This window comes from Staurois parvus, unplaced genomic scaffold (assembly GCF_062004578.1).
Source record: "Staurois parvus isolate SC_StPar_1 unplaced genomic scaffold, SC_StPar_1.0 ptg000636l, whole genome shotgun sequence".
NCBI classification, from domain to species: Eukaryota; Metazoa; Chordata; class Amphibia; order Anura; family Ranidae; genus Staurois; species Staurois parvus.
Genome location: NW_028318432.1, coordinates 4,360,035 through 4,384,546, shown reverse-complemented (window position 1 = coordinate 4,384,546; position 24,512 = coordinate 4,360,035). Strand labels below are relative to the sequence as shown.

General features: G+C 41.8%; 1 protein-coding gene across 3 annotated transcripts in view; it reads right to left on the bottom strand.

Annotated features, from left to right (window-relative positions):
• The window catches only part of MLLT10 (MLLT10 histone lysine methyltransferase DOT1L cofactor), a 272,303-nt gene that overhangs the window by 215,769 nt on the left and 32,022 nt on the right, over positions 1-24,512 (bottom strand). For all 3 annotated transcript variants that reach the window (XM_089693742.1, XM_089693743.1, XM_089693744.1), the window contains one exon: positions 20,454-20,508. In XM_089693742.1, coding sequence (XP_089549868.1) covers positions 20,454-20,508 — 55 coding nt within the window. The remainder of the gene's footprint in view (positions 1-20,453; positions 20,509-24,512) is intronic.

Below are 24,512 nucleotides of genomic sequence, written 5' to 3'. Positions count from 1 at the left end.
CAGATTGCAATGTATCCCCAAGTACAGTAAACGTTGTTTGTTAGACTGGACACAATAAATTGTACTGATCATACAATAAAGAAGATGTAACAGGCAAACATTTTTACTTTTTTTTTTTAACTAACTAACATGTTATACTTACCTGCTCTGTGCAAGGGTTTGGCACACAGCAGCTCCATTCCTCCTTTTCTTGGGTTCCCTGCCGGCACTCCAGGCTCCTCCCCCCTGCCAAGTGCCCCTATAGCAAGCCACTTGCTATGGGGGCACTCATGCATGCTCACTCCTGAGACCTGCTGTGTGTGTGTCCATAAGACACAAAGCGCGGCTCAGCCCTATCCCCGCTTCCTCCTCACTGGCTGTGACTGACAGCAGCCAATGGCTCCCTCTGCTGTGTCAGAGCCAAAAGAGGGAGAGAACAGGGAGAGCCACTCCTCTCATGCATATCACTAAATAAAGATGGGGCTCAGGTAAATATTTATTTATTTCAGGTACTTATATAGCTCTGTCAATTTACACAGCGCTTTACATATACATATTGAACTTTCACATCAGTCCCTAACCCTCAAGGGGTGTACAATCTAAGGTCCCTAACTTACATTCATACATATACATATTAGGGCCAATTTAGACAGGATCCAATTAGCCTATCAGCATGTCTTTGGAGCGTGGGATGAAACCAGAGCACCCGGAGGAAACCCACGCAAGCACAGGGAGAACATGCAAACTCCATGCAGGAGGCGCCATGGTCGGGAATCGAACCCATGACCCATTTACTGCAAGGCAGACGTGCTAACCACTAAGCCACTGTGCTGCAAAATATTGGGGCGGACTGGGGGGTGGGAGCTGCACACTGAAGGTTTTGTTTACCTTCACGCATAGATTAGAATGCATATAGAAAAACCTTCAGCCTTTCCTTTCCTTCACCAAAAATTACTTGAAGTGCTTGTAAACTGCTCAATTCCCCCATCAATACAGTTTTTGTTGATGGGGGGGAATCCCTCCTGCTACGCTACTGTATACTGACAGCGGGAGGTTTCACCGCATTCAGAACGCAATGATCACTGCTGACGGCAGTAATCATACCAAAAAAAAAAGGCTGGTTGTACTGAAGTTGATTGGTAGATTGACTTCAGTGCAACCAGCCTGCCCATAGATTAAAGTTCACCCTGGTACTCACTGAACAGGCCGAATTTCAATCTGCGTCCAGGTCCAATTTTGCAGACCTGAACAGATGTGAGCATTGTAAACAAATATAATATAAAGAATTCATATCCGTTTACATCCGGCCACCCATAAGGATTAGATGATCTGCTTTTTCTCAATCACAAGATAGTAGAAAAAAAAGAATAGAATCAAAATGTACATGGATCTCTCATATTTGACATCTTTTTTCAGTCTGATCTGATTCATTCCCTGTGGGGGCAGCCATGTGACACCCGAGGCACCAATGTGAAAAGGGCCCAAAGCTGGCCATACACCGTTAGAATTCCACTCAAACGTTTGTAGCAGATTCTAAAAAATAATTTGTCAGAGCATCCAAATTTGCCATCATTGAGTAAATTCAGTATTTTATTGGAAAGTCCTCAAAATGTTATTCAGACCACCTACTTAATTGGAATCCTAGATGTACAACCCCTGGCAAAAATTATGGAATCACTACTCTTGGAAAATGTTAATTCAATTGTCTAATTGTGCAGGGAAAAAAAAAAGAAAAAACAAACAATCACAGACATGCCTCAAAACTATTTTCATTTAACATTCCAACCTTCTGGCTTTAACCGTTTCAATACCGTGCAATTTTACACCTTCCTGCCCAGGCCATTTTTCAGGTTTCAGCGCTCTCACACTTTGAATGACAATTGCGCAGTCATACAACATTGTACCCAAACTAAAATTTTATCATTTTCTTCACACAACTAGAGCTTTCTTTTGGTGGTATTTAATCACCTCCGGGGTTTTTATTTTTTGCTAAATTAACAAAAAAAGACCAAAAATTTTGAAAAAAAAACACATTTTTCTTTGTTTCTGTTATAAAAGTTTACAAATAAATAATTGTTCTTCATAAATTTAGGCCGAGATGTATTCTGCTACATGTCTTTGGTGAAAATAACCCAAATTAGGATGTATTATTTAGTTTGTAGGAAAGTTATAGAGTTCACAAACTATGGTATAGATCTGAATATTGATCAATCCTGAAGTACTGACAGCCAATCTAATTTCTTGAGGTCCAAGAATGTCAGAATAGTACAGATATCCCCAAATGACCCCTTTTTGCTGAGTAGACAGTCGGACGTACTTCATAAGAGGCATGGCGAGTTTTTTGAAGTTGTATTTTTTTGTCATAATTTTTCCGAAAATGAAAAAATGAAAAATATTATTTTCACTATTTTTTTTTTTACATACTGTCACCAGTGCAGTACAGCGTCATCATATAACTGGCATGGCGGTGAACAGGGACACTGACTGGTGACAGTATGAAAAAAAAAAAAAATTATATTTTTTTTTAATTTTTTTTTATTTTTTTATTATATTTAATTTTTTATTACATTTTTTTTTTATTTTTTTTAAGATTTTTTTTCATATTTTACTATGACCAAAATAGTACAATGTTACCATAGTAACATTGTACTACTTTGGGGAAGTGATCAGTATTTTTTTTTTTTTTTTTTTTTACACAATTTGCTTATAGCAAAGAATTACTTTGCTATAAGCAAGCATTTAGCTGAATGAAATCGATTCATTCAGCTTTTTTTTTTTTTTTTTTTTTTGTGCTTAGCTGTGATTTGGTCACAGCTAATCACATGACATGTGCATGTGATTAGCTGTGACCATTCACAGCTAGGCACTAGTATACAATGGATGGCATCATGAATGAAGCCATCCATTGTATACAACTGTCATGTGACCTGCTGTGATTGGTCGCGGCAGGTCACATGGTACCGGCAACGGGAGCCGGTACTCGGATCTGTCATCGGCCGTGTCCGAGGTGCACGGGCGGTGACAGATCCCGCTGCTGCGCCGCTCTGCAATAGCGCAAACGGCGCATGTGCGGGAGCACGCCAAATGGCGTGGACCCGGAAAGCTGCAGCGCTTTTCAAGCCGCCAAACGGCTATTGGCCGGGCGGCTAATGGTTAAGAAACACTTAAAAAAAATAAAAAAACTAGTCAATTGCAACTGTTTTTGCAGATCAAGCAGAGGAAAAAAAAATATGGAATCACTCAATTCTGAGGAAAATCACCAAATACTTTGCAGTTCTAAAACAAACATCTGCATCAGATTTCATCTGCTAATTAGTCTGCAGTTAAAAAAGAGTGCTTGCACACCTGGGTGAGCTGTTGCACCAAGCTGATTGACATGAACTATGGCTCCAACATGAGAGATGTCAGTTGAAACAAAGGAGAGAATTCTAAAACTTCTTCAAGAAGGTAAATCATCACGGAATGTGGCAAAAAATGTTGGTTGTTCCCAGTCAGCTGTGTCTAAAATCTGGACCAAGTACAAACCAAAAGGGAAGGTTGTAAAAGGGAAGCGTACTGGTAGACCAAGGAAGACATCAAAGCATCAAGATAGAAAACAAAGCAATATGCCTTGAAAACAGAAAATACACAACAAAACAAACAAGGAACAAATGGGCAGAAACTGGAGTCAATGTCTGTGACTGAACTGTAAGACATCGCCTAAAGGAAATGGGATTTACAAACGGAAAAGCCAAAACGAAAACCATCATTAACACCTACACAGATATTGTGATATTCCCTGATGAAGAACGAATCTGCATTGGGCAGGGTGATGATGCTGGAACTTTTGTTTAGTGCTGTTCCAATGAAATGCATAAAGACAACTGCCTGAAGAAAACATGCAAATTTCCACAATCATTGATGATATGAGGTTGCATGTCAGGTAAAGGTACAGGGGAGATGACAGTCATTAAATCTTCAATAAATACAAAAGCTTATATTGAGATTTTGGACACTTTTCTTATTCCATCAATTGAAAGGGTGTTTGGTAATGACGACATCATTTTTCAGGATAATGCATCTTGCCATAGGGCAAAAGCTGTGAAAACTTTCCTTCAAGTAAGAGATAGAATGTCAATGGCATGGCCTGCAAATAGTCGGGACCTCAATCCAAAATCTATGGTGGAAATGAAAGAAAATGGTCCATGACAAGACTCCAACCTGCAAAGCTGATCTGGCAACTGCAATAAGAGGAAGTTGGAGCCGGATTGATGAAGAATACTATTTGTCGAGTTAAATCCATGAATCAGAGAATTCATCTGTTATAAAAGCCAGAAGTGGTGCAACAAAGCACTAGTGGTGTACTGTACTGTTTTCATGATTCCATAATATTTTCCTCAGAATTGAGTGATTCCATATTTTTTTCCTCTACTTGAACTGCAAAAGCAGCTGCAACGGACTAGTTTTCTTTATTTATTTATTTATTTATTTTTTAAGTGTTTCTTAAAGCCAAAAGGTTGGAATGTTAAATGAAAATAGTTTTGAGGCATGTCTGTCATTAGTTTTTTTTCTACACAATTAAACAATCAAATGAACATTTTCCAAGAGTGGTGATTCCATACTTTTCACCAGGGGTTGCATTAAACAGATTTATTTAGTGCCTGGAACATGCACATTACAATATGCACGATCTTTCCATATTCACAGAAAGGCCCCTTTCGCACAGAGTGGAATCTGCTTTGCTCAGCGGGGAATCTGTCCGTTGATTCAATGTTGAGCAGAGCAGGCGGATGATAGGTCCGTATCAGCTTAGCTTCTGCTCTATGGGTGGTTGGGTGTTCACGCACCGGCTGTCCGTTTACATACAACTGCCTTCTGATCCAATCAGGGATAGGCAGGTGTAAACGCACACAATTCCATATACATCTGCCACTCCATAGGGGAGAATGGTGGGTCCAATTGGATACACCTTAAAAAAAAACAAAAAAAAAAAAAACAGACAGGTGGACCAGAACGGACCAATCATCTGAAAGCAGCTTTAGATTTTTATGTGAGAAAATATTTCTTTACTGCAACTGCAATGATGAGAAAATTTGAAGGAGCATAAAGAAAATTGCATCATCTATGGCTTGCTTGACAACAGATGACTTTTTAAAGGTTTTAGCAGTTGGAAGAAATCACAAATTCTCTCTGGACTCTCTCTCCTCTGGAGATTCTGAGTGATGCCAGAAGCAAATTCAGCTTACCAGTAGAACTAACTAGCTGTGTGTAGTTTGCTTTTATGCCAACCATACAGTGCAATCTGATCATTCATAAACGAATTTTCATCCAACATTCGATATTCAGTGCATTTCAGGCAATCCCCCTATTACAGTTAATGTGGACCAGACTAACTTTAATCTACAAAGATGAATAGAGTACTGCATGAATAGTTCCAACCCACTAGATTCCTGGCAACAAAGATTTCTGACACTGAAAACACACAGTTCTACTCTACAATACTCATACACTGTGAATACAATCATAAAATAGGTCCGATTCAACTAAAGTGCCAGATTTGTCAGAACACAATCACAGAATAATTAGGATAAAAAGCACACCAAAGGCTCCTAAATGTGATGACAGCCCCATGCTGAAGATATTCCAGTCCCCGCACAGCACAATAACCCAAATTGTTTGACCAATACTCACATATGACCTGACCCGTGACCATTGTAAACAGCAAATGCATTCCCTTTAAGCTGCAGGCCACATGCAGGCAGACCTATATGACCACCGTACATCCTATGCGGCAATGAAAGCCAGATCAGCCACACAGTAAACCGTACCACATGCTTTGGCCAGCGGCACACTATGTGGGCCCTCCAGCACACTGTGCGGCCTAATCACTTCCAGGCTTGTTTCACTAATAAGTAACTAACAATCCAGCCATGTATTCCACATAAGGAGCTGTGTTAGCCACCCTCTGGAGGAATTCATATCTGCCTCCTGAGCTAGGAAGGCATAACAACAACATGGCGTGGATTTTCAGGGTGAAACAGGACCTATCTGTATTAATAAATAATTAATGTTCAATACCATCATCCCCGTTTCAGCGTGTTCAGAAAAAAACTGAAAAAGGTGAACTAAGGTCCTACACCCTCCCCCTGGTCCCCACTGTACTTTCCTCCATGGGTGAAGAGCTGTTAGTACCCACACAGCCAGTACAGCAGTGCGGGGATTTTGAAAACCTTCTCCCCTTCTTTCTGAAGGGCTCCCGGGATGGATCAGATTGATTCTCTGTAGTGGCGGTGACCAATCAGAATGGCTTGGGGATGGGGAATGTGTATGGTGTTAAACCAGACAAACATGGATCAAAATCTGGTCAGTTCAGCAGACTGGGCTGGCTGGTTGTACATCAGTCAATATAACAAATCGACTTCTGTACAACCAGCCTGTAGGGTCTTTCCCAAATGATTAGTGCCGCTGGCTGTTGCCAGCAACACTAATCATTGTATTCTGCCGGCAGGGAAAGCTCCCCACCAGCAGATCACAATAGCACTGCAGGAGGGATTCCCTATCAACACAGTCAGTGGAGGAAAGAAAACTGCATTATCTATGGCCTGCCTTTGTACACCTTTTCATTTTTTCGGAAAAGTGAACACCAAGTATTGAAAGCCAAACTTTTTTTGCTATTCTTATTTGGATACCATGTGAGGGATGAAGGTGTATGAGTGGGGGGTTTATTGCTGCCTCTGCTATGGAGAGTCACCATTTGTCCTGATGGCCACTGTCAATGGGACTGAAAAAAAGAAAAGTGTGAGCTTCCACAGGAAAAGGAACAAAAGTGGGAAATCTTTGTAAGAGGGGCATTCTCTCTTTTTAATAAAAACACACAATCTGGCTTTAAATATAATTGAAACCATTTACCGTCCGAATACATGGCCGGATGGTGTAGCTATGCGTTCAGGAGGCTGTGTTAGAAAAGTCTTTCTTTGTATGTCTTGTGCATGGCCTCTAGCGGGAGTACTAGCATCGCAATGTGAGCACACTTTCTACTGGACAGTGCAACTTACTGAATGAACTTACAGAACCAATGAGAGTGGCTCTGTACCATGTGATCACTGGACCAACTGCAGTTATCACACATGGCTTACACTGGCTGTGGTTAGCAGCATCTTGCACTTTCATTTCACACAGCAATCAGATCACCTTGGGGTGTCTTACTCTGCAAAAGGGATTTTTTTCAGAGGCGTTCGTATTGTCCTGGCATGTTATTTGCCATGCTTTATACCAGAAAGGAGCACTTAAAATAACTTTGGTTTTGTCCATTATAATTTTCTGAATTATTCTAGGCCAGGGTTTCTCAATTGGGGTGCCACAAAGAGCGCTGTACAGACCGATCTGAAAGGGTTCCTCTGTTATCCTTTGTGTACAGAGAGGAGGGAGAGATCACAGCCCGCACCTCTGTCCAGCTCTCTCCTCCTCTATGCGGTTATCTCTGCTCTTGTTGGCAATACTGACCTACCAACTGACGGCATTGGGTGTCCCGTACAGCTTTCAGTTTTGCCAGTAACAGTACATATAACTGTGTGAAATCACACATTTTTCTGCACCACACAAAACTGCACTGTCTTTTGCAGATGCACATGAGTGCCAGAATTAATGGCACCACCATGCATCCACCAATGAAACGTACGTTTGCCCCACTAAAACACATTGTACTGCAGTACCATGAATTTTGGTCAGGCGAGATGTTAAAATCATGCCAGCACCTTTTTTGCGTGAGGAACGTGCAAAAAAAGTACTCGGACACATCTTCTTGTGTGAAAGAGCCCTCAGACTAGCGTGCCCCGGGATTGTGTGCAATTCTAAAGGGTGCCTTGACTGGGAAAAAAAAAAGTTGACATTATTTGAAATGGAGATAAGACATAAGCCAAGGTAAATGTTCATAGACTTCCAAAGCATCCCGACCCAGACTGCCACCATTTTGGGGCAAATAGATCTACCCCGGGACTCCCTATCTGGTTGCAATCAGATCAAACAACGGGTGGTCGAGGGATTACTCTGTCTCAGCTTTTTCCTGCTGAAGAAATCTACTAGAGAGTTTAGTTTCCCCATTAGATGGACTGCCAATAATGATAGAAGATTGTCTTCTGTTCAAAGAAGGATTGCCTCCATTAGGCTGCATTAATGTGACCTCATGCCTCCTTAGCCGCTGATGTAGGGTGCTGCTGAAATATTCTGGATGTGACTGTCTTTTGATCTGGCACTCCTAGCCACAGTTTCACTCCTGCCTCCTCCTCCACATATACTGAAGTCTTAACAGCCCTGCACTGTATGTTATAATGCCAAGTAATGGGCTGCAGACTGGAGCTTCATGGAGAAGAGGGCTGCTCCACAGCTGGCTAAAATCTAGGGTGGTCTTATACAATCCTAGAAAGAGTAAAACTCTTGGAAAAGTATCTATTCCATGCAGAATCTTTTGTATCTAACTACCTTTTTCAAAAGTTTCAGATTTAAGATAATTTAATCCTCAAAAATAGTGAGCACACTCTTTTCCCTCTACTGAGTGAAGAACTACAGATCATACGTCCTGCAAGAGAAACACTTTTCAGGAGCAACCTGAGGGTTGCTGCTTTCTTCTGATTCAGAGTGAGACACCTGACTAAAATTCTTCAGGGGATCGATCGCAACTCTTAAATGGAGTATAAAGAGGTTTTTAGCCCCCTTTTGCCATGGTGGGATGACTGCCCCCAATCTCCTTCATACCTGCAGCTCTCATACAATGGAATTTTGTGGTGAGTGAGAGGTTTTAATGGGAATCCTCTTTTGCCCTTCCCTATATTGAAAAAACAACTTTTTCTTGCATTCTAGTTTCTAAAACCCTTTTTCATAGATGTTGACCAACTCAGTTTTAATTTTGCTTGTCATTTCTTAGGAGCAGGGAACTCCTTTCTTTCCCCTTCTTTGTTCACCAACCTATCCAGGACCTTCTGTAGTTGGGATCTAAGCAATAGACACAGTTTAAAATTTGACACTCCTGCTTCCCACAGGGCTTCTGCTTTCTAGTTTATGGGGTGTTTTATTGCCCCCATGTCTTCAAAAGACTAGTTATTTGGACATTTTAGACAGATAGCAAGGCATTCAATCTGGAACATTTGCTTTTGAATTCTTCTTCTATTTGGAGTCTTCTTTTAAAGATGAACTCCATGTATGGATTTTTTCCCACAGTCACACTAGTCCACCTTGGTCCAATGTAAGGATACATATTGTATACTAGACCAATCCCTATGGAAACATCAAATCATTGTAGTAGCTGTCCAACCATAGAAAACTTTGCATTCCCTGAGAAAAATGCAAGATTTTTTTTCTGAATGGTACCCATGGTAAACAAGTAGCCTCCTGTTGTTACTATGTAGCAGGCAGCTGCTCGACTGCTACAGCGATTCTCTACTTCAATAGGGACAGTATCAAATATGTACAGTATACCTCCAAGCTTGACCAATGTAGCTATGCAAAGAAAATCATGCCTGGAATTCAACTAATGGGAAAGAACACCCATTTTTCTGGGTCAGCCCATTCCACTAAAATTACTTCATTTTTTTTAAAGACTGATGAACTGGAAGCGATTGCCCATCCTTACTCTACAGGTCACTGTATATGCAGTTGTGGACCAACCATGTAGCACTCTTTTCCTTAATTTCCAGGGTATCATGAATAGCCTTCAATAGTTTGTCAGCTTCTGTTCATGGGAAGCAAATATATGAATGAAAAAGGAACTTTGAATGGAGGATGACCACTGAAAGGTATTCACAGACTGTGTTTCATTCATAGAAGTTGTTGTGACAGTGTCTATGAGCGGAGGAGCTAGGCAGAAAGTGCCGGCATAGTTGGGCATTCTTGATGAGAGCCCAGTGACAGCTCCCCATATCCATTAACCCCCACAGCACCATAAGATTAAGGGGGTGGGGACAGAAGCACAAGGGACACCTCACACTGAAGGCAAGTAATGTCCCTTGTGCTTTTGTTTTTTGGGGGTTTTTTTGTTGTTTTTTTTTTGTTTTAGAGGTAAACTTAAGCCAGCCATAGATGGAACTATTTCCTTTCCTGTGACCATGGGTTGTCCATGTTGATTAGGGAATCCCTCCTGCTTAGCTATGGTGTTCTCCCGGCAGGGGTAGCTATCCCCGCCAGGAGAACAGTGATTACTGCTACAGTAGAAGCTATAATAGCTGCTAGCAATAATCGCACGTAAAATCAAACAGGCTGATTGTACCCAAGTTGATCGATTGATCGAACATTCAGCCCGCCTATACATAGTTCGAATCTTGGCCGAGATTTGAACTGCCTGCTGACAGCTTTAGGCTTTACCAAATAGAATGATTTTCACAATGTAAAATCAGACTTTTGCAATCAGTGGTTCTCCAGTTGTTTACGGCAAGTCCCAGAATGCCACCAACCTCTGGCAGGGTTCTCCAAATTCACAGCAGTTGTAGCGCTACAGGCTGCAAAAAGACAGTTAAATCCTACACCTGGCATATACCCAAAAAACACACAGAAAACACTGATATAGCTTAAAGGTACAAGTTGGAACACAGAAATACAGTGCATCTGGCACGTATTATTTCTGAGGCTAATGAAGACAAAATGGTGATACATAATGAACACGATAAAATGGGGATTTTTTATAAACAGCATCTGGCATGCCTCTGCTCCCCTTTCACCTCAGCTCACACTCTGCCAGGAAGGCCTGGAAGAACTTGTGACATGTTACTGGTCCATCCGGCTGCATGGGGATTAGCGCAATAAGAGAAAATGATCCATTAGTGACACGTGAAGGTTCCTGGATGTCTGGAAATTATGTTAGGGGCGTTGTCCTGAATCTAGGCTTTATCAAGAGGATACATTGTTCTCTCATCAGATCTGTGCACTCTTCATAATCCCACACACATACATGGAGATATATTTACACCCCCCAGGAGACAAGAGCTGACTGGTAATATCACACATCTCTCATACACAAGGTGTAAAGGAAGTGATAACACACAGCATAAAGCACTTTTACACAGATGAGACAGGTAAGAGCTGAGCAAACCCCAAAGTAAAAGACAAAATATCTAAAAGTATATTACATTTAAGATTTGGCAGGTAAACTGCTGCCAATGAAGCCTAAGCTCCCACAGCTCATAATGTTGCATACAGGCCATACAGGCCATACAGTGCATTGACTTCTGATTCTAAAAGTGCAGTTGTTTTTGGAGTATCAGCAAAAAGGTTTTCGGCACATAAGATTTCATCACCAATAAAGAATAACAAACATTGTTGGATCTGAAGCCTTGTGAAGACACCCATTTCTTCTGCAGGTTCACATTAAAGCTCAACTGAAGTCTGCCACTTTCCCATCTTTTAGTACCCTAACAAATTTGCCACTAATTTTTGCTTTAAAGCGCAAAGAAAACCCCAACAATTAAATTATCTCCGTGTACAAAGAAGCTGTGCGTTGTCAGTCAAAAACAGGGATCAAAGCAGAACCTAACTCATTCCAGCAACCTTTTCTCTTTTTGTTCCTTCCTCTCCCTCTTACAAAAATGGGGAAAAGATTCATCATTATATGCATAGTGTAGTACCTTTTTGTGCTACAAGGCAGTACCTCCTGCTTTCTGGCCTAGGCTAGGCCCCGCTGCCTCCTGGGATTGTCACATCACACCTAAAGCTAGCCATACATGGATCAAAATTTAGCCAGTTCAGCAGGGAATGGGCAGATTTCGATCCATGTATGGGCAGGCGGATTGTACCAATGTCAGTCCATTATTTGACTTGGGTACAACCAGCCTGTCAGTTTTTTGTTTTTTTTTACATGCAATTACTGCCAGCGTCTATAGCCACTACAATAGTCATTGTATTCTGCTGGCTGGGAAGGCTTCTTCTTCTCCTCCCCTCTTCCCGCAGAAACACCACAATAGTGCTGCGGGAGGCAATTCTTCATTAACACTGACAGATGCTGTAACATGTTTCCTTTCTCTGAAAATTCAGACCAAAGGGGGAAATTTACTAAAACTGGAGCAAAGAGTATCTGTGCATAGCGACTAATCAGCTTCTATTTTCAGCTTGTTCAGTTAAGCTTTGCAAATGAAAGATAGAAGCTGATTGGTTGCCATGAACAACTGCTCCAGATTCTATTTCCTCCAGTTTTAGTAAATTCCCCTCTAAGACTTGCACTGCAAACAAGGTGAAGGGGTATGTCTGCTCAGGTCTGTTAAAACCAAAATTACACTGCATCTGCGCCCCATCAACCAAAAACTCAATTACATTTTTAAATAAAACTCACCCATCCATCATGTCTCCCATGCTTTATATTGCTGGAATATTACTTTGAAAAACACCCCCTAGCATTTTTGGCTGTGGCCATCTTGAGTAAGGGCAGATGATTCACTTAGCATTTACCTCCTGGAATCCATCTACCCTTAACTTAGATGAGAAAACCCCTCCTATCCTACTGAAGACTCTTGGGATGTATGTCATCATTTGCCTAGCTATGGAAGCCAGGAAGTAACTGAAGAAGTTTAAAACAATATAATGTACTTCGTATCTTATTTACTAAAACTAGCAGAATATAGATTAAAAATAGACAATGTTGATTGAGAAAGTGAAGTTCCGCTTTAAATTAATTGGAGCAAATGGGTGCAAATGGGTGTTAATCTGGTGCCTACTAAAACTATGAAACTAAACAAAACTATGAACTATGTGCCTAATAGACTATGAAAATGGAGGTTGTTAGTATATAACCCATCTGACTACCTATATACTTCTGCAACTTCAGTTGGGTTTAATGCATAAACCATTCAATAGCCAAAATCCAAACACTGGTAACACTTTTGTCAAAAATGTAATTCACCAAAACAAACACACTATTCTGTGATAAATTGGAAAAAAAACTGTTCTGCCATTTGGAACACAGAGAGCAGACGTGGCTAGCCATTTACCACTGGATACTGCACTGCTTATTTCACATTATGCCTGCATTTTATTAGTAATTAAATGCAATACGCAGTGAAAAGCCTGTCCGTTCTGTCGAACATTGAAGGTTACCAAGACATGAAAATGAATGGGCATTTGCTTTTTTTCGGGACTATGCTGCGCTTGCTCAGTGGTTCCTCTGGCTGACCTCCACCAGTCTTAGTGATGTGGCGGTTGGCAGTAATAACCAGTTTGCGCTGTGAGGAACCAATCAGATTAAGACTCCCAAAGTGTTGGTTTCACAGCAGATTTTTGGGATAGTTCCTCAGCAATGTTTCATTTAAACAGTCTTCCTTTCAATTTTGTAATGGTGACTGGGTCACTTTAAAAAAGTGGTATGACTACAGTAATTCCAGAACACCACTTTATAAATGGGCTCCTTAGTGTAGAAACTAAGGGATAGCGGTGAAGAAGCCTATCACCACTGCCACGACAGAAGATGCCACTCTTTTGTACCTGGGCTCCCCAAGATTTGATTAATCTTCCATTAAGAAATGTCTAATGGGTTAGAGTGACACCATCATCTGGGCTTGTAATAGCACAGCAGCTAGGTATAAATGGAGACTTTTGGGACATCCAGTCACTGAAATCCCAAGTGAACTAAAGAAATCAGCATCTCATTTGGCCTGCTGGCAACCATACAAAATGAAACTTGGTTTCTGTGTGAAGGTAACCTTCCAATCATCTAAATCTAATTGCCACCTCGGAAATGCCAGATCTTCAAATTCGGCATCCCATTCCCAGCAGATGTGGAAACAAAATACTGCTACAATGACATCATCTCTTGCAGATCAAAGCAAAATTCCCTTGGTCTACAGGTTAAACATTTAATACTGAACAGTTCAATCACTATGTAAATAAGATTCAAAGTATGCTTGGCTGTTTGAGATTACCAGCCATGTCTGTTCTACGTGCTGGACCACATCCAAGACTCTTGAGTCTTAATATGGGACTCTAGTTTTAGTTTCATAGTTAGAGGGGAAAAAATTAAATAACTATATTTCTTTTAACTTATTCACAATGTAAAGTAGACTCAGCAAACATATGTTTAGTTTTAAACACAGAAACAATCTGCACTTCCATCCCTGAGACTGGCCTAGACTAAATTTCTGTACTTTCTGAGCTAAAATTAAATTTGGTACCCTGGTGTGTGCTTGAGGCTATGAATGTCCATTCATCCTGCTGGTATAGATTCCACAAATGTAGCAATAAACTACATCCACTAAGAGGATTTTTCTTCACTTTCTATCCTGGGGGAACAACAGAAAGTGTGAGAAAGTTCCTCCAAAGTGAGTGAAATGCGCTCTTGGGTAGTGATCAATGAAACAAATATACCCATTAGAAGAGGTCGGAAAGATTTTGGATTCTCCCCTCACTTTCAGTTCTGGTGACCATGGTTCCCAGCAAAACTAGACAGCATGCCTCTCCCCAGTGGGGACACAGACATCAATAAAAATCTGACAGGTGTTCCAACCTTTCCCCTCTCCATCCAAAATGGATAAATGTCAATCAGCACCAGGCCACACCCAGTCCTGCCCACTGCTTTCCGTTGCTTAACTACTTCCCTACTGGGCCAATTCTGACGTCTCTCCTTTTTTTATGATTATTACGTATTTCTATTTACACGGTCTCAAATTGTTTTTTTTTATCACTTTTATTGCTGTCACAAGGGATGGACAACATCCCTTGCAGTAGCAAGGGCAGTGACAGGTCCTCTTTACCGAGACATCTGTGTTCTATTGACCCTAGATCTCTCAGCCCTTAAAAGCATCTGTTCGGTTTGATGCTTTCACAAGGCAGTAACCTATTTTTTCAATTCTGGTTTTGCCAGGATGAAAACAAGCATAGTTGTTTCCGGTTTTTTTAGACCACAGAGATGATTGGGTACATACGGTCATCTCTATGGCAAGCTGGTGGTACCCCTCCAGCCCTACATATAAAAGCAATCCAGTGGTTATTTAGCCACTAGGATTGCTTTTACATTAATGAGCATCGCCACAGAAAAAGAAAAAAAAAAAAAAAGATACCAAGATGATGCTTGTAGCTGCAAGCATCATCTTGGTATCACCACTGTAAGTTCAGGATATCAAACAACGTCTTACAGGTGGGAAGGGACCCTCCCATTGTGGGCTGCAGTGTCTGGGACGGGGAGCACATGAAACACATATGATATGGCTAAGTCAGGGGAGGTTAAGATTTTTTTTCCCCATTTACTTTATGAGGCTTCTGCATCACATAGTAACTGAATTTTGGACCGATTTAGCCTGTCAGATTAAAAGAAGAAGACTTTAATATTGAAACATTATTTCACCAAGCCATTTAAAAGCCAACAAAAGCAGTTACAGGCCATCAAAGTTTTACGCAGCGAAAGTGCTTGGTTGGACAACCTATATTTACAGAAGTCTGCTCACACAATGCTAGAGAATTCTGGCAATTTCCCTCTTCCTGTTCACCTGAATCTAGCAAGTTTCACTCACACTGAATTCAATGTTAAGCAAAGGCAGCAAAACTGTAATGATGATTGTCAAACAGTGGGGTGTATCAGGGGAAAAAAAAGAAAAGAAGACCAGCAACAAAGGACGCAAGTCAACCAAAAAGATGTTTAAACTCAGATCCAAACATTAAACAAAACCAAGTTTTTGAATACGATATTCATTACAGCTCAGTCTCTCTTTCAAGTAATTTAGAACCCACTAATGTATCCAATTACCCAAAACTGTGAGAAGCGTCAGCTCACAGCGAACAGAACATGCTGTACAATAAGGGCCCATGTTTAGCTCTGGGTTTTAGACGTGCCTTTCCACACCTGAAGCACATGGAGGGCTCTGCATAATTCCAATGGTGTCGTTTCCGCCTGTGTGCATTATATAAGGTGTGTTTAACAAAAAAAAAAAAAGTGTAAAATCCTACTTACTGCAATTTATGCGATTTTGAGCAAACCATACAGATTCCATGAGGCTGAAAGGTAGCACATGTAATACACAACACACAGTGGGGCAAAAAAGTATTTAGTCAGCCACCAATTGTGCAAGTTCTCCCACTTAAAAAGATGAGAGAGGCCTGTAATTGGCATCATAGGTAGACCTCAACTATGAGAGACAAAATGAGAAAAAAAATCCAGACAATCACATTGGCTGATTTGGAAAGAACTTATTTGCAAATTATGGTGGAAAATAAGTATTTGGTCAATATCAAAAGTTCATCTCAATACTTTTTAGCAATGACAGAGGTCAAACATTTCCTGTAAGTCTTCACAAGGTTGGCACACACTATTGCTGGTAGGTTGGCCCATCCTCCATGCAGATCTCCTCTAGAGCAGTGATGTTTTGGGGCTGTCGCTGGGCAACACAGACTTTCAACTCCCTCCAAAGGTTTTATATGGGGTTAAGATCTGGAGACTGGCTAGCCCACTCCAGGACCTTGAAATGCTTCTTACGAAGCCAATCCTTCATTGCCCGGGCGGTATGTTTGGGATCATTGTCATGTTGGAAGACCCAGCCATGTTTCATCTTCAATGCCCTTGCTGATGGAAGGAGGTTTGCACTCAAAATCTCACGATACATGGCCCCATTCATTCTGTCCTTTACATGGATCAGTCGTCCTGGTCCCTTTGCGGAGAAACAGCCCCAAAGCATAATGTTGCCACCCCCATGCTTCACAGTAGGTATGGTGTTCTTTGGATGCAACTCAGCATTCTCTTTCCTCCAAACACGGTGAGTTGTGTTTCTACCAAACAGTTCTAGTTTGGTTTCATCTGACCATATGACATTCTCCCAATCCTCTTCTGGATAATCCAAATGCTCTCTAGCAAACTTTAGACGGGCCTGGACATGTACTGGCTTAAGCAGGGGGACACGTCTGGCACTGCAGGATCTGAGTCCCTGGCGGCGTAGTGTGTTACTGATGGTAGCCTTTGTTACGTTGGTCCCAGCTCTCTGCAGGTCATTCACTAGGTCCCCCCCGTGTGGTCCTGGGATTTTTGCTCACCGTTCTTGCGATCATTTTGACCCCACGGGGTGAGATCTTGCGTGGAGCCCCAGATCGAGGGAGATTATCAGTGGTCTTGTATGTCTTCCATTTTCTAATTATTGCTCCCACAGTTGATTTGTTCACACCAAGCTGCTTGCCTGTTGCAGATTCAGTCTTCCCAGCCTGGTGAAGGTCTACAATTTTGTTTCTGGTGTCCTTCGACAGCTCTTTCGTCTTCACCATAGTGAAGTTTGGAGTGTGACTGTTTGAGGTTGTGGACAGGTGTCTTTTATACTGATAACAATGCTGATGTGGCCTGCAATGAAATACAGTTTGACATCCCTGTGACAGAGAGCACCTATATTCGTTCTCCATGGTTCTGCTGTATGTGGGAATGTAACCACCCTCTCTTGCTCACTCCAGAGATGGACTATGGACTTTGTAGTGAGCATTGAGCAATGCACACGACTTTAAACTAATGTGGACTGCTCATTCCAAACAAATGGATGTGATGGGAAAAGGAGTGGTTCAGGAGTCCACTGAAGATGTATAAGGAGGCAGAAAAACACAGTAAAACAATTTAATGAAAAATAGATTACAGGACCATTATGGATATGTATAGATTAATTTTGGAGAATATGGAGATTGTGTAGTGTCACTTTATCTAAAGGCTGTTACACACGGGCCAAATATTGGATGGTTCAACAGAAACCGACTGACTTTCAGCCCGTGTGTACAGCAGCCTGTCCAACAGAATGGGCATGCTGGAAAACCAAGGGCTGCGAGCGCTGATCATTGTGTTCTGGGGGGGTTGCTAGTTCACCTGTCAGAACACAATATCGGATGTGTTAGGGCTCGTTCACACTTGGCTGTTTTACCAACGCTTGCCAAACGCCCCTGTAGCATTTGGCAAGCGTTGGTCCAGCGTTTGCAGAGCGTTTTTTAACGCTCCGCAAATGCCGCATGTGCGGTTAAGCAGCGGTTGCTAGGCATTTGCCGAGTGTTAAAAACGCCCCACAAACTCCTATAATGCAGTTTGAATGATGTTACCGCTGGCGTTTGCGGAGCGGCACCATAGACTAGAATAGGAGGCTTCAACGCCTCCTGACTTGACCAGAGGCGTCCATTTTGCCGCGACGGAACACGACGCAAACGCTCCCGTTAGAACAGCACCATGTGCTGTAATGTGCAGAATTGGCAGAGGCGTTTGGGAAGCGGTAAAAACACTTCCCAAATGCCTCTCTGCCGCCTGCACACAACACTAGTGTGAACGTAGCCTTAGTATGGCGATCTGTAATTTTTTTTTCTGTTCCCGCTGGGTCGAACAAAAAAAAAAAAAATTCCAGTGTGTATCAGGTTTTACTGTCTGAAGAGGACTCTAGGCCCTGAGAGAGAAAGTTGAGAGGTCACCCAATATCTGACAGTTGCTATTCTCTGACAGTTACCTGAATTTATGCGAACACATGCAGTTTCCCAAGTTTAAATAACAATATCAGATTTCCCATTCTTTTGGCTACAGAGATCTGTTAAAGTAACACTAAGGCCTCACGTACACTGAACACTTTTCTCTTGGTGGAAGAAAAGCAACATTAACAACATGCCTAAAGCCACGTTTTTCAACTGCGTTTAGGCACATTCAGGCACATCAAGCATTTTGGCATTCATTTCATTGGCCAGAATATTAATTTAGTCTGGCCACTGAAATGAATGAATGCTCAAGTGTTCGACACGCCTAGCATTTAGGCATGTCAGGTATTTTTTCTGCCCAAACGCTCCTCTCCTGAACGCACAAGTGATGTTTTTCATTTCTGCCTCTAAACACCTATGTGTGCAAGAATACATAGGCTAAAACAGAGAGATGTTTAGAGGCAGAAAAGAGAAAATGACATACGCCTCTAACAGCTGCGTTTTAAAGAGCCCAGTGTACATGAGACCTATATCACTATTTTTTATAATTCTAGATACTAAAAAGGTAAGACTTGCATTGTCTGTTTTTACTTCTAATCTTTATGTCTTTTCTCCATTTTCACCTGGTCCCCTGATCTCAATTTATATTTTAAGGGTGGCTCCTTTGCTTCAAGGATCCTATAGAGGCCTGCCGTAGCCCCCTCCACCCCACTTCAACCACACTCACAGAATACATGCAGACACTGCCTACAATGGACATGCACAGGCACCCCAGAAACAATGATGTTGTGACAGGGCAGGCATGCCTGAGAGCATTAGGAATGATGGGAAATGTAGTCCCAAGGAGGGTAAACAACAGTAGACTTGACTACATTCAGAGTGGGCGCTCTCTGACTGGGTGTTCAGGGGAACCACACAGAGAAATATGGAGGCTGTGGCAGATAAAAGACTAAAATAGGTTTACTGGCATTGTTGGAAATAATATAGCAACTGTCCAGCGATTAATATGATTAATAAGTCAAGTGGCTTCCTATTGGGGCATATGGAGAAGAGGCAGAGAGTTACAGTGGTGGACCCAAAAAAAGAGGTTTGGGGCTGCTCGGAGAAATACCCTTGCACAGAGCGGGTACGTATAACAGCTTTAAACACAACACAAGAATGCAATCATCCCCCCAATTGATATTAATTTTATTTTTTTATTTTTAATATACATTTGACCAGCCTAGAAAATAAGCAATTTTGCCCCTGTGCCCCATTCCTCCATAGAAAACCAGCAACGTTTCTGAGGGTTTTCATTGGAGTGCTGGATAATCCGGTCTTAATTCAGTGTAAAAACAAGTTAGGGTCATAATATTGTTTTGTGTTACAACAAACATTCCTGATGAAGGGGTCCTGCAAGACTCCGAAACATTGCCTTGCTGTAACTGATTGTTTATTAAAACTTTTGGACCCATATTGGTGATCCTCGGTGTGCTGGTGACGTTCTCTCTTGCCGATTCTGTCCGGTTCCAGCCGACAGTCGCTGCAGCACCCACTTATACACACAGCCATTTTTAATGCAGGAACGTGTGCGTTTGGATTGTACACTTACAACACACATTATGTCCCACATTAACATGCGTAGCAGTAAGGCAGCTCTATCATTTTAAATGGACTGTCAAAGCACCACAACTTTTCTCCCCAAGTGCACCACTAAGCAGGGGTGGTTCACATTTGTGCCTTGTGGTGCTCAGTTAATGTCACTGTTTAGGTATTCTGACAGCCGCCAATGCTAGCTGTCAGAATACAATAGCAAGAAGGGGGAGATATGTCCAATTACATTGTTTAGCATGGATGGAGGAATCTATTAGATTTCTTTCAATCAGAATGCAGGCTGAATGAAATAAATCTTTTAGTGTATGAAAAAGGGGTAAGCAAAGTTTGACCCTCCATCCGTTTGCAGAACTACAAGGGCTGTGAGACACTACAAGACTCAGACAGCTACAAGCATGGCTCCCAAAGATACAGTATGACGACCACCACAGGTGAAGAGCCAAAAAATGTAATGCATCCCTCCATGGAAACACACAGTGCATATGATAAATCAACTTTTAAAGCAAATAAGGAAAAGCTGCACTTACCCCCATTATCAGTGCGCTTCAGTGCTCCATCTTTATGGGGACACAATTCACATCTCTAGGGGGAAACACAATTATAAACTTAAATAAATGCATTCAGTTTCATTAGGTACAAATACATAAATATTTAAATCACCAATTTCCTATACAGTAGCTGCATTAGGATATAAAAAGTATCTGTTCTGTGCGGACCTCAGGCTCAGAACAGAACTGTCAGGACCAGGTCAAAAAAAAAAAAAGGGAACTGCAAAAAGAAAAAAAGTACAGATCTTCACCAGACCCTGGTTTCCACTTTTTTTCCTACCCCACTAAAGGCTTTCACACCCACCAACTCACAGTGCTGCCACGATAAGGCCTATTAGCAGATAAGCAGGCCTGAAACACACTATACAGTACAGAGTGGCTGGTAATCTGCTGCCATTGATAGTTTTACTCATGCAAGCATCATATCACCCATAAACCCCCAATGCAGACATTTGCCAGCTATAGACAAACAAATATAAAGGGTGAGACTTAGCCCCAATCTAGTACTGTAGGAAGTCTTCCTCATAGCAAGACGCTAGAAACCAATATGGCTGCACTCTGACTACTGCAGAGAAGGCAACAGCAATCAACCCTCCGCCACTGCAACAATATTTTAAAGGACAACTCTACCTTAAGGGCTCATGCACACGGTGTATTGTTTTTACACAGCATCTTGCTTCCTGTACATTGTATGCATGTAACATCTGTGTTAACATTCACATGTGTAAGCGTACACGGACCCTACTAGTCGCAGCCACTGTTCAGGGACTGACATGTAAATATCAACATCACTGCCGCTGACGTTACATATTGTAGATGTTTAGATGTTGGGCTTGAAGAAGTCATTCATGCACCAGTGAGGCAAGTGTAGAATGACCTTGGCTGATTCTGAATGGCTGAAGACGGAGGTCTGCACATGATGTTTAAATGGTGGCCCTAAAGAGTTATTCATGCGGTAGCAGGAAATGGGCAGAATGACCACGAGTCACTCAGAACCAGGTCACTCTGCCCATGTGGTGCTGCCGCATGCGTGACACATTCAGGGCCAGCATGTAAACATCAATAATGAACAAAGGAAAACAGCGGCAGGGGCGGCACAGGCTACACACTGTTGATATTTACAGACCAGCTCTGAGCGGCAGCCAATATAGTCCATGTATGCTGTACATATGTAAACCTTGGCAAAAAAAGTTTATATGTGTACAGCGTAAAATACACTCCATATGTAGGACCATGAACGCAGATTTTCCTCGCTTTGTTTTATGCAGCTAAATGCTGCATATCAAAATAGAGCCTTATACGTGGCCCATAGCATACAATACTGCAGCGTTCAGACTTTTATAAATGATGGATCTGAACACCGCAAACTTTACGCCTGTGTGCACGAGTTCTTAAACCAATATCCTCAACCAGGGCAGCCAAATACCTAACACCTTTATCTGTATTGGTCCATTATGTGTAATGGGTTTCAGCTTTTGCTTCTTGCCATACAGTACTACAGAAACAAGGTAAAGCCATATTTATGTGACCCTGAAGAGTTTTTATTGTTTGAACAGCTGGAGTCTGACCTCAACGCTGCAAACAAATTCTTAACATTTCCAGTAGGATACAATGGATACTTCATAGTCACAGCAAACATTCAATAACTGTGTGAAAACCCCTGAACAGAAGCAGATATTCTTCAAGTCATACACATTCCAGACCAGCGGCATAACTCGTGGTGAAAGTATCTACAATTTTTTTTTTCATTTTGTTAAATACCTTTATTTACAGTTGCCATGGCATTGGCAATGCATAAATAATAGAACTCTGCAGGGAGAGCATACGTGGCATTGGCAGTTTATACACTGCCAAGGTATCGGCAAACAATATCATTCCCCATCTAGAGCTCTGGTGCACACGGGCTTAGGAAATAAGGAGGCAGCCGAAGCACCAGATGCCCTTAGTAGAGATGGCAGCTAAGGACACAAGAGGCACTCAGAAGGTTGGCTGGAATGCAAGGTCACAGTAGCCATCATGGAAAGACTAGTGTTTAATTTATTATTATTTTTTTACAATTAATATTTTAATTGAGTGTATTTGATGATGAGCTAAATGCTACTTCCATCACGTCTTTCCAAGGTGATGTTCACACCATCTCTGTCACCCTGCAGTCTTCTATACCACCTTACTATAGCCTGTATGAGAGTATCCAATAAGAAATGTTCTCATTTTTTTCATGGTGAACTACAGACCCAAGCCAATAATCAAAATTTGGACGGTTTCCTACAGACATAAAGAACACATTAAAAGGACAAATTCCCTTCTACTAGCCCCCCCCCCCCAGCTTACCTACCTAGGCCAACTCAAAATCCCCCACCCTCATACTAACTTCCTCTCCAAGATGGTAAAGGCCTCATCTTGTGTTTACATTCTCAGGCCCAAACTCTTCATTGGCACTGGCTGTAGCTGCACAGTAATTCCTCACAGACCAGATAGGGAGTGTGGGGAAGGTGGGCTAATGGGCTTGAGCTTAAAAGTGAACTTGTATCTCAAAGAATAATTCTACCCTTATCCAAAAAATTAAAGATGAATTTCTAACATCCTCCCAATGCGCCTGGTCCTAGTTGCACTGATTTGTTGTTCTGATAACCTTCCGCCGTGTACATCCTCTAAACTACCAACACTTATAAACTCCATACACAGTCCTAGAAGCCGTGCCGTAGCATTATGCCAGCAACGCTCAGCAGTCATTGGTCAGAGTGGTCACACAATGACACTGACCAATGAGAATTTTTTTCTGTCATAGAAGAACACTGTCCTGGTCAACACCGTCATACAATTCCGCTGACCAATGATTTCTAACCATTGCCGGTATTATGTGGCTACACAGCCTCCGGGGCAGCGTACGGTATTTATAAGTGCACGAATCAGTACACCAGCAGATGTATGCAAGGAAGGGAATGGGCACAGCATATAAGTGTAGCAGTGACCAGAGAAGTGGAGAGGCTGTTAGGAATTCATCTTTAAATTAGGGTGTAAAGGTGAAATTACCCTTTAGGAGCCTATGTAAGCACCATGGAGAAACGCAGGTCTATTAATGTCCACTAAGAATACTTTCGCACTGATCCATAAAACACATATGCATTTTTGCCGCATTTACGGTGCATTTTGTACAGGACACGTGGCTCAAAAACTGCACTAAAAATGCAACGCAGGTGTGTATTTGCCACGATTTTAAATAATTTCGAAGGAGAGGTGTGTTTTTTTACCGCACCAACAATTCAGCAAGCAGGATTTTAAAAAACGCAGTGGACCCGCAACGGATCAGTGTGAAGAGTTCCATAGGATTACATGGTCACACGTTTTTCTTCCACTTTGTTTAATGCAAAAGTGGAAGATAAACAGATCAGTGTGAAAGCAGCCTAAAAGGTAACACCTGCAGCACACTGCAACACCTAAATTGTAACTGGTATCACAATGCACGCACGTTATGTGTCTGCAATACAGCACATGGGAGCTCAGCACGCTGCGCGATGTGTGTTGCCGTGAAGATAAACTTGGGGCAGAAAGAAATTGTATGTTGGGGCCTTTCAAACTGAATAGCCTGCAGTAAGACAGCATGCCACAACTAAGACGCACTGCCGCAAATGCATTACCAAAATGCAGTATAGTGTGAACAAGCGCTTAAAGGTTTGACAGAACAGAGAATGAAATATGGTGTGGTAGCCAACTACTTCTTTACATCAATGTGGCTCTGGGATCAAGTACCACTAGGGTCCACTCTACATGGGCTCTGTATGCTCAGAGTATCAGGTTCTGCTAAAACTTTGTAAAGTAATACTGCTTGGACCATGAAGAAGGGGACATACCCCGAACACTTGTCCTGAAAATTGTATTTTAGTGCAAATAAAAAAAAAAAAGTATCATGGACAGTACTCAATTGTTTCCGCCGCAAGTGCACTGATACAGCTACAATCACCTCAAGCAAGGTTCCCCCATGTATGCTAGTTTTCTCTGACAACTGCAAACTACCGCTACTTGCTTCTTGCCAATGAT